Raw genomic sequence first — 14,021 nt, 5'->3', positions numbered from 1 at the left:
AATCAAATTGTTATCAAGACTTTTTTTTTACTGGAAGAGTTAATTTGATACACGAAAAAATTTCCTTTTAGTAAATTTGGAAATTGTAACAGTTTAATCAATGGCGAAAATTGTAGTTAATTAAGACACTTGCTATTACTTGTTGAATGAGTTAAACTATTGATTGATTTAGTTTCTCAAATTTGTTCACAATTTGTAATTCTCAGGCAGATGATCAGGATAATTGTTACATTTACAATTTGATAAATTATCCAGTTTTTTTTGTTGTGATTCTGTTTACAAATTGTCATTGAAAATCCCATGAAATTGATTAACCAACTTTGAAGGTAACCTTAATTGTTGTTAATTGAATATAAACATAGAACCAACGGTTTGATATATTTTTGTTACAAAATGATAAACAATTAGAGTAAGAGAGAGAGAGAGAGAAACAGAAAGTCATCAACTATCCCGATTTAATATTGTCAGCAAGTTTGTACCACTATCCAGTTTCTTTAATTGTTTGATGAATTTATGGTTAAGTAATTGTGCAGCAGACGGTCTGAGTAATTGTAAACATCCAAAGAGGAAGCGTTACCATTTAATAGCATCCAAATTGATTAGTAAAAGTACAAGAGGTAAAAAAAGATGAATCAAAATTAATAATCGTCGATTTAAATTCTCGCAATTAATTAACTAACCTTTTGTATGGATCATGATGGAGACAAAGATCAACAGTGAATGTATGAAAATGAGAACTGAATCGTCGATTTCGATAAGCTTCGTATCTAAGCCGTTCTTCTTCATTTAAATCTGAAACAAGAGAGAAGATATAAAATAGTAATTAGTGAACAATTGGTGAATTTCATCAAGAGTTTGATTAGATTGAGAGTGAATTGATTAGAAGCATAATATAATCTAATCATTGAAGGAGAAGAAGAAAAAGAAAAAGGTTGATTGGAGATTATTGGAGATTACTAAATGTGGAAAAATTATAATTACCATTAGTAGGTAATTCTGATAGTTCTCCACAATTTGAATCAATGGGTCGGGGAAAATTTCCCGTTAATTTGTCCAACAGCATTTCCGTTGGCTGAAGATCAGAGAAAGGGACACAACCATTGGCGAGTTCACAACAAGTTATACCAAGAGAGTAAATGTCCGAAGTTGATGTATAACCAAGAAGATTTTGTTCCAGTAGTTCAGGTGCTAACCAATTAAGGTTCGTTTTTGCATTGTCGGGATACGAATGGACTGATTGTAATAATTTACCGTCCGACATTGTACTTGTTGCATATTGGAAACCAGTTAATAAACATTTGCCTTGAGGACCATAGACTAGTATATGTTGACCACGAATGGCTCGATGAATAATTCCTTGATTATGAATATATTCCAGAGCAGCAAGAGTATCACGAATCATAAATGCAATAGCAAGTTCAATTAACCCTGAGGGTTTACTCAGATCAGATGCTGATCCAAATTGGCAGTAAGGTGATGCAATCCAAAGATTTTCAGATTGAAGGAAACATGAAAGAAAAGGTAAAACATTTTCATGTCTTAATAATCTGTTGATCCAAACATCCTTTTTAATATTGTTCATTTGATTGTCGGTCAATTGGTCCAGATTGATTTTCTTAATTGATAAGGTTTGTCCAGTTGAAAGATATTCTCCTTTATATATTTTCTCCTTAATTTTATCCAAAAGACGATAAGAATCAGGTGAACAATCAAGTAAATTGATGGACATTGAAGTGGGATAATCCATAATCCAAAGAGTAATGGTGAGGACAATAAATTAGTTGTAGAAAAATAGTGTCAAGAGAAGATATTTAACAAAAATAAACACTTGAAGCTACAATTAATGGTTAATTAATCACAAATAGATTAACCAGATTAACCATGGTTATTGCTAATTGGATATATTGTTAGCATGATTAGTCAAAATAAGAGTGAAAGTATAAAGAGAAAGCAAAAATTGATGATCAAAAGAAAAGCAGATTGAATTGTTTACCAAAAATACAATTTAATCCTCATCGCCATGAACAGGATCATAATCACAATCGATTGATTAAGGTTGCAAGAATAAAGGTTGACAAATAATTAAATTGTTAACATAATTATTATGGTTACAATTATTGTTTATGTTGTTGCCAAGAGTCACAATTATGATCAATGACCAATCCATATCAGTGAGGATAAAGAAAATATTTTCCTCAACAACTTTGAGTAAATTAAATCACAGATTAACCAATACGAAAGAGTTAAAGTAACTTTTTAAATAGAATAGATTCTGGCAATTTCAAATTAATTAGAAATTAACCTTTAAATCAATTACATCAGAGAGAAATAATCAAGTTAATTGTCTGATCAACAATCAAATTTATCGCAACCAAAACAGATGAGATTTTTTGGAGAAAAAGTGAAAAGCGGTTAATTCAAATGGAACTCGATGTTCTAATCTAATCATCAAAACGAAAAGAAAAAGAAAACAATTTAAATCAACAAAATCAATCAACAATTAACTCTTTTCTTCATTGGTGGTAGAGTTTAATTGTCGTGCTAATCACTAATTAAGGTAAGTCACCTTCCATCATCATGATCAACCAGTCGAGAAAATGAAATTAGGATAAGTGAATTGTTAATCGATAATTCATCTTTTAATCAACACCATTAACTACCCTTGTCTTTAAGCGACACTTTGATCATCAAGTATCACAATTAAGAGCAGAATCTTAATCAACAATTAACTTGACTCTTTCAAAGAGCGCGGTTGCTTTTCCTCACCAGTTGAATTGTAATAATTATGATTTTATGTCATTCATTTGATTAGAAAAGTTTAACGAGTGAAAATGGTTAAGTAAATTGTTGCTTTCACTTTTCACAATTAATCATCTCTCTTGTCATTTTCTATTAATTAGTTGATCTTTTCCCTTTTCAATTGTGTCTCTGACCTCTTTTAACCTTGTTAATTACCATAAAATCGACTAATTAATTGCTAGTGATTTCCATGTGGATTGATAATCATGAGAGTGTAAAGTAAACAAAGTAAACATAAGCTTGTGGTTGTCAACGATTTTCTTGATTTATTACTGATTAGATCTGATTAGTCAAGTTAATTAAGTCTTTTTGTTAGGATAGAATGACGGAAACAATTGAAAAAGGTTTCGAGTTCTGTATTGACAGAGGTGGCACATTCACCGATGTCTATGCCAAGTGTCCCGATGGTTCTGTTGTTACGACTAAATTGTTATCTCGAGATCCCGATAATTATGACGATGCCCCGAGGGAAGGAATTCGTCGAGTTATTGATTCTTACAATTCAACAATCTCCTCTAGCAAAGTGCCTTCTAAAGGAAAACAATTGATCGATGGATCAGTGATAAAAAGCATTCGAATGGGAACAACTGTCGCTACAAACGCTCTACTCGAACGTAAAGGTGAACCGATGGCCCTTTTGTTGACCAAAGGTTTTCGTGACGTTCTTTACATCGGTAATCAATCTCGTCCTAATATTTTCGACCTCAAAGTGACCATTCCTGATGTCATCTATTCGACTGTTATTGAGATCGATGAGCGTGTCTTGTTAGCCTCAGAGAAATGTTGTGTCTCCGAACTGGCCGATCTACCGAAAGCCGTCGGTATCACCGGGGAAACTGTTCTCATCGAAAAAACTGTCGATCTTGATTCAGTGAGAAATCAATTGATCGAATTAAAATCTTCTGGAATCAATAGTTTAGCTGTTGCTTTGCTTCATTCTTACATTTACCCTGATCATGAGAATCAAGTTGAATCATTGGCGAAAGAACTTGGGTTTAATTATGTTACTTTGTCTTCCAAAGTTATGCCGATGGTCAAAATTGTCGACAGAGGATTCACCTCGTGTGCTGACGCTTATTTGACTCCGGCCATTCATCGTTACATCAATGATTTTGCTTCTGGATTCGTTGATGGTTTAAAATCACTTCCCGTTCTGTTCATTCAATCAGACGGAGGATTGACCCCAGTCGATCAGTTTACTGGATTCAAAGCCATTCTTTCTGGTCCAGCGGGTGGAGTTGTTGGCTATTCAAGAACCACTGTCGCCGATCTTGGGTCTGATCAGCCAATTATTGGCTTCGATATGGGTGGTACATCAACCGATGTCTCTCGATATCACAATACACTTGACCACACATACGAAAATGTGACCGCGGGAGTAGTTATTAAAGCTCCTCAGCTGGACATTAATACTGTGGCTGCTGGTGGAGGTTCACGTTTATTTTATCGTTCTGGTCTTTTCGTTGTTGGTCCAGAATCAGCCGGTGCTCATCCCGGTCCAGTTTGTTATCGATTCGGTGGTCATCTTACAGTAACTGATGCCAATGTTACTCTTAATAGGGTTTTGCCCGAATATTTTCCTTCAGTTTTTGGTCCATCTAAAGATCAACCACTCGATCGGGAATCGTCGTTAAAAGCAATGGCCAAATTAACAGAAGAAATTAATGAAGATCAGAAAACGCAAATGTCTGTTGAAGATGTCGCTTTGGGCTTCATCAAAGTGGCCAATGAAGCGATGTGTCGACCCATAAGAGCGATCACAGAGGGTAAAGGTTACTCAGCTTCGACTCATGTTTTGACCTGTTTCGGTGGAGCCGGAGGTCAACATGCTTGTTCAGTCGCTCGATCTCTTGGGATTGGAAAAGTTTTCATTCATCGATTCGCTGGTATTTTATCCGCTTATGGAATGGCCTTGGCTGATATTGTTCACGAAGAACAAGAACCTTCAGCATTTAATTACTGTGAATCTAATTTCAGTGCAATTAATGAGAGATTCACTCAACTAATTAGCAAATGTGAACAGGCTCTTCTCAAACAAGGTTTCCATCGCAATCAACTGCGCTTTGAATTATACTTAAACATGAGATACGATAAAACGGATTTTCCCTCAATGATTTTATCTACTTCACCTAATTATGTTTCCTCTCTCACTGACGAAGAAATGTTTTGTCAAAAGGGAAATTTCGGTGAGACATTTAACTCTCGTTATCAGCGGGAGTTTGGGTTCAAAATGGACTCATCGAGGAAAATAATAATTGATGATATTCGAGTTCGTGGAATCGGTAAATCAATGGAAGAGAAAAACTTAGAAACCAATGTGAAAGATGAATCAAAATCGCATGAAAGTGGACTGATTGATCCCGAAAATATTATCAACTGTTACTTTGAAGATATTGGTTACATGGAGACTAAAGTGTACCGTTTGGAAAAGTTGAGATCAGGTCAAAGTTTACAAGGTCCGATGATTATTATCGACAAATCATGTACCATTTTAGTCGAACCAGAATGTACGGCATCGATTACTGTTCAAGGAAATGTTATAATTGACGTTCCACAAAACGATTCCTTTGAATTGTCCGAATCAAAATCTTCTCCGACCGATTCGATCACTTTGTCAATATTTTCCCATCGGTTCATGTCCATTGCTGAGCAAATGGGACGAATCCTTCAACGAACTGCAACATCGACAAATATCAAAGAGAGATTGGACTTTTCGTGTGCTCTTTTTGGACCCGATGGTGGGTTAGTGTCAAATGCTCCTCATATTCCCGTTCATTTAGGTGCCATGCAAGAAGCTGTCAAATTTCAGATTTCTCATCGTGGAGATGATATAAAACCGGGAGACGTCATTCTAACTAATCATCCTGCTGCTGGCGGTTCACATTTACCTGATTTAACTGTAATTACGCCTGTTTTTGATGAGAATAACGAATCATCTAAACCAGTGTTTTTCGTCGCCAATCGAGGTCATCACAGTGACATTGGGGGTATAACACCAGGATCAATGCCTCCTCATTCAGTGAAATTATCTCAAGAAGGTGCTGTTTTCATGTCATTTAAAATTGTCGAGAATCAAATTTTCCAAGAACACAAGCTAATCGAAACGCTATTAGCTCCTGGTATCGAACCAGGAAACTTTGGTTCTCGTAATTTATCAGATAACATTAGTGATCTAAAGGCTCAAATTGCGGCTAATCAGAAAGGAATTATTCTCGTCAATGAAATGATCAGACAGTTTGGGCTAAAAGGCGTTCAAAGGTACATGAAATTCATCCAAGAAAATGCCACTCGTTGTGTTCGTGATATGTTGATTTCAATCGCATCTAAACTTGGTACTTCGACTTTGGAAGCTTACGATTACATGGATGATGGTTCAATGATCAAGTTAAAGATCAACATTGATCCTAATCAAGGAACTGCTTCATTTGATTTTACCGGTACTGGTCTCGAAGTTTATGGAAATTGTAATTCGCCAAAAGCAGTTACTCTATCAGCAATCATCTATTGTCTTCGGTGTATGATCGGCTATGATATACCCTTGAATCAAGGTTGTCTCGAACCAATTAAGGTGACGATACCACAAGGATCAATTCTTTGGCCAAGTATCGACGCTGCTGTTGTCGGAGGTAATGTTTTGACCTCTCAGCGAGTTGTCGATGTGATCCTTAAAGCTTTCCAAGTTTGTGCCGCGTCCCAAGGTTGTATGAATAATGTCACTTTCGGGGATGAAACCATGGGATATTATGAAACAGTGGCTGGTGGAGCAGGTAAATAACCTTCACCTTTGTTTGCGTTAATACTGATCCAATAATCTTATCATTTATTGTTCCTTTTTCACGTTTCAGGAGCTGGGCCTACTTGGAATGGCCGTAGTGGTGTTCATACTCATATGACTAATACACGAATAACTGATCCCGAAATAATGGAAAGACGATATCCAATCATCTTAAGAGAGTTTCATCTTAATCCAGGTTCAGGAGGAAACGGAAAGTATAAAGGAGGCGACGGAGTCATTAGGAAAATCCTTTTCCGTAAACAAATGGTTCTATCGATATTAACTGAGAGACGAGTTTTCTCACCTTATGGATTACATGGTAAAAATGAACTTTTCATCTTACGTTTAACTTAATTTTCATGGTTCTAATTATCTCATTAATTGTCTTAATTTAGGTGGTGAATCAGGAGCTCGAGGAAGCAATACAATTACGTATTCAATTGGACGTCAAGTTAATTTAGGCTCTAAATCTTCAATCAAAGTTGAGCCCGGAGACACTTTTTGTCTAATTACTCCAGGAGGTGGTGGTTATGGTTCACCAGAATCTTAATTACCAACTAATCATCATAATTGATATAAATATTAAGGAACAGTTAGTTGATTACATAATCCATGTGATCCAATAGATTTCCAACTTGGACATTATTGAAATGTCGATACTTTTTTATCCAAGTTTATATAATCTCTTGTTTTCTCAATGTAACATTTTCATAATTACTGGACGAAGAAAAATATTATCCAATATTTATTCAGAAATAAAATAATCTACCATTTGTATTGGTAAATAATCAACATTGAGAAAAGTAATTGATAAGATCAATTTCAATTGTTGTGATATAAATTGTGGGTGGAAGATGATGAAGTAAGTACAGTTAGATGAAAATCTATGTGAATTATTACCCTGGTTACCAAAGTTTTGTTTTGATGTCTAATTTTACTTCGAGGTCTTGGACTCGTTTAATCATTTTGATAATTGTTGTCAATTCGAAACCAATTTAAACTTCTAAATAACAATGTTTGTGCTTTTCTAAAATCAATTAGCTGAGAAATAGTAAATTAATCTTATTATTCAACAATTAATCATCAGTCTACTTAGTTAATTATATAATCATCTCTTAACTCGATCAATAAATTGTAAGATATTCAAAAATTGGTAACAGAAACGGTAAACAGGTAAGTCTAATCAATTTTCATCAATCATAAATAATTAAGTTAATTGTGATAATCTATTAATACTAAAAAATATCTAATAAAATCTTGGTAACAAGCTAATGATTAGTTAATTATCATGTTTGATTGATCTTAAAAAGCATCAAGTGATTTAAATTGTAGCTTTTACGTTGATGAAATCAATTAAGATGTCATTATATTGAGATAATATTGATTATCAGTTAAGTAAATTGTAGACTTTAACTAATAATATTATGATTTTTTCCTCTTTATCATTATTACAATTGTAATCAATTTCAGCGATGATTAAGTTTTTAATATTAATCTGAACTCGTTCTTGGTCAATTCATTCAATTTCTTAACTATTTTTTGATTATTCATTATAACAGTTAACATATTGATTGTTGACAATTAAATGTCTCTTTTTTTTGAATCGATTTTAATTTTGGTTCTTATTGATTTTCGGTCTATCGATTTTAGGCCATGGAAGCTGAAACGAGTTGGGTACTCGACTCACTCGTGGGTTTCCTTCAAGGCCCAATTTGGAATATACCGATAAGTAGTTTCATCGAGCAAAGATCAATAGGTAAGATTAATTGTTAAATTTAATTGTTTACTAAAATTGGAATCTTCGTTTTTCTCTTGTACCAGTATTCGAGCCAGAATATGAGGATGACGAGAAAAGAACTCGAGACGAAAGAGAATCTGAATATCGTAAAATCTTCAGTGAATATAGTTTCTTAGTCGATCGATTATTATCTGCACATATGGAAGATCTTTCGATTTCCTTAGAACAGTTCGAAGAGGCTTGTCGAAACGCTAAAGGAAGTTTAGGGGCCAAATTCCAACAAACTTTATTCGAACAAATTTGGGCAGCAAATGACTACGATATATTTCGAGCCTTAATGGTAAAAAGGAACATCGAACTTAATCTACAAGCAATGAACATACTGACCACATCTTTGGGTCAAATGAGTCCCGATGATGCAGAAAAAACAATCAGTTTCTTGATCGATGACGATTCGTTGCTAGAACAAGTGATGAAATTATCCATGGCTGATGCTCGAGATGAACAGGAAGCTTTGGATGATAATGCGAAAGAAGATGTACTTCGAATCGCCATGGAAGAGAAAGGTCGTTTGGAAGCGGAACGGATTAAGGAACAGTCCAAATTGGACCAAGCATTAAAAAGAGTAATGGCCTCAGGTGGAAATGATGAAGATTCTAATGGAATCGATTATCAATCAACAAGTGCCAATGTCAACAACGAGGATGATGATGAAGATGAAGGTCATAGTAATGGACTTGCAGGAATGATCAAAGGTCAAATTGTAAATCGATCAGGTTATAAGCCTCTAAATATGAATGATGATGGTGATTATATAAATCGCAGATCAAACGAAGAGAGATCGGCAATAAATGAAGGCGATGAAGATGATGGAGAGGATGTGAAAGCAGTTTTACTCAAATCAAAAGGATCATCCATTAATCCAGCTGAGATTAAGGCTCGTCAAGAGTATTTAAGAAAACGTCGAGATAAGATTATTGAGACCAAACGAAAAGAGAGACAACGTCAAGTCGAGCAATTGGAAGAGCTCGAAATCAAAGAGAAAAGACCAAAATCAGCAAAAGTAATCAAAAGTTTCTTAGAAAACGATGAAAATGGCGAAGGTAAGAGCGAAGATGAAGGATTAAGCTTTCGACGTTCACTGGCTGCTAAACTGAAAGCCGAAGTAATTGGTAAGCACAAGCATCGTTAATCGACGATTAACTTTCGATTTCGATCGACATAATAGATCACTAATTTAATGTTCTTTTTTATTTCGTCAGAGAAAAAAAGATGATCAAATAAAATCTCCACAGACATTGGACCATCTTCGATTGACCAAGCGTATAATGCTTGATAACCATTTCTAATCTCTTCTTAATCACTACGAATTATCAGTAAATTGTATGTGGACAAAAAGTCAGATCACAATTAAAGTTACAAATTATTGTAAATTCACTTTTATCTCAAGTGTTTAGTTTCTTGAACCGGAGTTTAGGTGCAAGACTAAAGCTTTTGAGGCAGTTCGAGAATCGATAATTAAAAAAAGAGAAGGCAAAGTAAATACTCTATCCAATATGTTTATTAATTGCGATTATAATTAAATCTTACACATATGATTCTATTGTTGATATGATAAGCATAGTTTTTAACGTTAATTGTCGGTCATTGGAAAGCAATTGATTGATTGCACAGGTTTGTGATTGTTTAGAAAAAGAAATGAAAAAAAAGGAATAAGAAAACAATCAATCTCCAGGAAAAGAAATTATAATCTCAAGACAATTAAGAGATCAGGAAGTTAATTGGATTGGACCTTAAAAATTCATGATGTGAATATGTTGATATGTTCATTGCAAAGGTTAATTGCTACAGAATATGGCAAAAGGAATGATATGTAAAAAATGAGATCGATTTTGATCAAAAATTATGATGATTGATTTTCTGTGTATTGATATGGATAACGTTGATTTGGAAGATTTGGAAGATCAATTTATTTGATCTAATTGACTTTTCTTTTTTTGGCCACATTGGAATTGGAATTGGATTTGGACACTGGAGTTGATTTTTCGCTGGTGATTCCGTTTGATTTACTTGAATGTGCCATTCGAATGTGATTATTCAATTGATTTGGTTCGAGAAATGGTTCTTTACAAATGTAACAAAAAATTGCTAACGAAGAGAAATAGAAAAGATCTGATTGTTAGATTGTTGGTTCGATTCTAATAACAATTTGTATTTACCTTTACTACGATATGATGGACAGGCTCGAGCGTGTTTACGAAGTGCTTTTATTGCTGTACATTCTTGGGAATAATTGTCGAATATTTTCCCACATGGACAACTGACAATGTGACGATACTTCTCGAGTAATTCTGGTCTTTCAGGGTGAATTCGGCGAATGTGAACTTTCAAACATGGAATTGAATGGAATGGAGCATCACATATATCACAGACAGCACCTGAGGGAGAAAATTGGACCAACGATTAATCTAATTGTTATTTTCTAATCATTTCGAACTCAAATCCAAATTCAAACTCGAACTCACCATTTTTCATGTAAACACTACATTTAGCTACATGCTGACGGAAACTATCGTATGCAGCTTTATACCCGAGGGCATTTTTACTGAATTTCTGACCACATTTGCAGATATAAAATTGTCTCTTGGAGTCGCCATTAGTTAAATCTAATGTGTCTTTTTTCACATAAATCACTTGTTTATTGATTGGTGATTTTGGCTTGATTGTTTCCGCTTCTTGTTCCGATTTGGATTTGTTTCGATCACAGTTAATTAATTTTGTTCGGTCATTTTTTGTCGAGCCTTTTGAGCTTTCCAATAGTTTAAGATAATCGTCTTTCTTTATTAACATGACTCTGGGTCCTTTTATTGGAATAATTGGATTATCGGCTTTTAATTGTTCCAATTTTCTAGTGAGATTCAAGTTATGCTGTTTGAGTGAATTAATTGTATCATTTTTCAATTTATCTGAACTTTCACCTCCTTTTAAAGCCATTGTTCTAATTGTCTGAGCAGATTTAGAAGATCGGAATTTAGTTCCAGGATCTTGGGAAGCATCGAAAAGTGATTTACTTTGTACAACGTAATTTAGATCAGCTTTTATCGTCTCTCGAATTTTGTCCAAACTCAAGTCCACTTTATCGTGGAATCGTTTTGAAAACTCATGGAGACACAAAGATCTGAGGAAAACATTTTCTCGGAGATATTTTTGTTTTTGGCACATAATTTGTCCGATTTCCTTTCTTAGGTCCAAACGTTTATGGGCGATAGATGAGCTTCGAACTTGAGCCAGTTCGCCTTGAGATTTGATTATTTGTTCATTGAGTATTGCATTTGCTTTAGTTAATTGTTCGTGAATCGCTTCAACATCTTCCTTGGTAATTTCTTCTTCATCACTATCAAATTCTTGATTATTACAGTTATTGCCATCGATTTTCCCGTTAACATTATGTTCACCATTACCGATATTTATAATAGTACAAATTTCTGGTTTTTTTGATATGTTTTCCTTGGAAGAGGAATCAACTGGATCTTTCGACCAGAAATTCCCATAGTTAGAACCATAAGTTGACAGGCAACTTTTCCGTTCTATAGTTATATTTACAGTATCGATATCGATTTCGATCTCTTCTTCAGAATTTTCTTCATCTATTTCAATTATCCTCTTTTTCATATGTTCCATGAAAGCAGATTTTTCCCCTGAAATTTTAAATGTAACAATCAGAGAAAAATTAACAATCAAATGAACAAACAGAAATTAGTAACAATTTAAAACTCACCTTGAATAGTAGTGGTCATTTTGGTCAATCCTTTGATATGTTGGCAAATAATGTCGAAGCTGGAAATTGACGTATGACCACAAACCAATTCTCGTGTGAGAATGGACAATGGATTAGATTTAATTTAAACCATCAATAGTTGAACAATTTGTGATTTACAAGATAACAAATAAGATTAACCATCGGATTAAGTACAAAAATGGGATATGTTTGGGTTACATTAGGTTGAACCAGAAAACCAGAAAATGATGAAAATATTGATCACATTGGAAATCACATTATAAAAAATGATATGTTTTCGTATTCACTGCAATTGAATTGGTTTAAATAAGAAACATGATAATATTGATTTGGATATCAGAGGATTAATTAAGTGACCTAATTGATTTGGAGGTCAGAGGTGAATACTCAAGGAACACAAAGATGGGGAAAGGAGGATAAGAGACAGAAGAAAAGTGAACTACAGACAGAGAGAAAGACAGAGATAGAGAGAGACAGAGAGAGGAAAAGACAGAGAGAAAGGACCTACACTAATCAAAGAGTATTTTGATTGTTCCCTTGATCAGTTGGTTAATTAGCTGATTGATTGTTGGATAATCAAATTTACAAGAAGAAATTTGAAACATTGGTTGGGATAATTGATAGGAATAAATTTGATCGATTTAATTAGCAGGTTAAAATGGAGAATAATAAAAGGAAATGAAGAGATGATGTAAGAGACCTCGAGGTGAACGGTTCTACTAGGCAACTCGTGGATTACAATGCAGTTTCGAACCTCGAATTTAGATCATCTTCCTTTCTTCATCTTCTCTCTTTCCCTCGCTTTTACTCTTCAGTTCGAACATTTTTTTTACTTTCTTTTCTATTATCACTCTATCAATGTTTACCTTTTCTCTATCCTTTTGCCTGAAATCATTTTCTTCCTTCTCTTATCGCTTAATTACTGTTCTTAAATCTAATTACAGCTAATTAAGTGTAATAATTTCCAATGATTGACTCGTCATTTCATCTCTTCTTGTTTCTTATCGATTTCTTTAATCTTCTCATCAATTATTTGTTTCTATTTTGACAGGAGAGAAATGATTTAACACCAAACAACAACAATGGAGTTACCTTGATGGTTGAATTGTATCAACAAGGTAATGGAAGGTAATTGTATGAATAACCCAATCTTAGAGTTTAACTTCCGTGAATGATTATAAAACGATCATCATAAATTTAATTGTAGTAAAAGAGGAGGAGGTGAAGGAGGTAAACCAACCAGGAACCATGAGCACCATCAAGGTAAAAATAACAAGGAATAAACAATCAGGTGATCATTTAAAACCCTTTAATCAGTTGATTGAGTAACAATTCAAATATGAGAACATTGAACAGATTCATCATCTCATCTTTTCACCCTGATTATGTTTCCAATGGACTTCAAGTTCAGGTTATGATATAAAAAAAGAGAGAGAGAGAGAGATGAATTAAATTCATTCCTCTTTTCAGATCAACGTTCCAATGAATGAAACTGAATAATTGAGTTCCTGTTGTTGATTGATAATTTTTCTTTCTGTTAATCATCATTTTGATCATTTCTAAAGTATCAACAAACCTTGAACAGAAATGGAACCGTTTCAGAGGAAATGCAATAGCAATTCCCCTTTAATTGTAACCTTAATCAACGAAATAACTGTCACATTGTTAGAGAAAGTTATCAATTCTGATTGACATTTGCATTTTCAGGTTACATGAAATCTATTTATAATAATCTTAAAATCCATTACTGTCAAACAGATAAATTTGATTCCTACTAACATGATGATTGAATTAACCAACATGTCAAGGTTACAATTAAGGACATTGAGAAACAATCAGTATAATTATAAGTTTATTTTTCTTTATGTATTAATATTAATTTGACGTCAATAGTATATTATTGATCTTAG

At 33.9% G+C, this 14,021-nt stretch overlaps 4 protein-coding genes across 4 annotated transcripts; 2 read left to right on the top strand and 2 right to left on the bottom strand.

Annotated features, from left to right (window-relative positions):
- Positions 1-2: 2 nt before the first annotated feature.
- Positions 3-2,351, bottom strand: LOC128396351 (STE20-related kinase adapter protein alpha-like). Its single transcript, XM_053356925.1, has 3 exons — positions 982-2,351; positions 681-792; positions 3-541 (listed from the first exon to the last, which is right to left on the bottom strand). The coding sequence occupies exons 1-3, from the start codon at positions 1,745-1,747 to the stop codon at positions 442-444; spliced, it is 978 nt and encodes a 325-aa protein (XP_053212900.1). The 5' UTR covers positions 1,748-2,351; the 3' UTR covers positions 3-441.
- A 442-nt stretch (positions 2,352-2,793) lies between these two features.
- On the top strand, positions 2,794-7,362 carry LOC128396324 (5-oxoprolinase-like). The gene is made up of 3 exons (XM_053356895.1): positions 2,794-6,566; positions 6,645-6,893; positions 6,970-7,362. The coding sequence occupies exons 1-3, from the start codon at positions 3,122-3,124 to the stop codon at positions 7,122-7,124; spliced, it is 3,849 nt and encodes a 1,282-aa protein (XP_053212870.1). The 5' UTR covers positions 2,794-3,121; the 3' UTR covers positions 7,125-7,362.
- A 156-nt stretch (positions 7,363-7,518) lies between these two features.
- Positions 7,519-9,774, top strand: LOC128396343 (cilia- and flagella-associated protein 36-like). The gene is made up of 4 exons (XM_053356916.1): positions 7,519-7,747; positions 8,225-8,330; positions 8,396-9,484; positions 9,575-9,774. Exons 2-4 carry the CDS (start codon positions 8,228-8,230, stop codon positions 9,586-9,588), a joined length of 1,206 nt encoding a protein of 401 aa, XP_053212891.1. The 5' UTR covers positions 7,519-7,747; positions 8,225-8,227; the 3' UTR covers positions 9,589-9,774.
- Positions 9,775-9,855: 81 nt separating this feature from the next.
- Positions 9,856-13,814, bottom strand: LOC128396335 (uncharacterized). The gene is made up of 4 exons (XM_053356905.1): positions 12,091-13,814; positions 10,838-12,010; positions 10,532-10,750; positions 9,856-10,460 (listed from the first exon to the last, which is right to left on the bottom strand). The coding sequence occupies exons 1-4, from the start codon at positions 12,107-12,109 to the stop codon at positions 10,291-10,293; spliced, it is 1,581 nt and encodes a 526-aa protein (XP_053212880.1). The 5' UTR covers positions 12,110-13,814; the 3' UTR covers positions 9,856-10,290.
- Positions 13,815-14,021: the final 207 nt, after the last annotated feature.

Source organism: Panonychus citri, unplaced genomic scaffold, assembly GCF_014898815.1.
Source record: "Panonychus citri isolate SS breed McGregor unplaced genomic scaffold, ASM1489881v1 Contig00143, whole genome shotgun sequence".
NCBI lineage: Eukaryota > Metazoa > Arthropoda > Arachnida > Trombidiformes > Tetranychidae > Panonychus > Panonychus citri.
The sequence above is the reverse complement of the archived record's forward strand: the minus strand, read 5'-3'. Positions and strand labels throughout refer to the sequence as shown.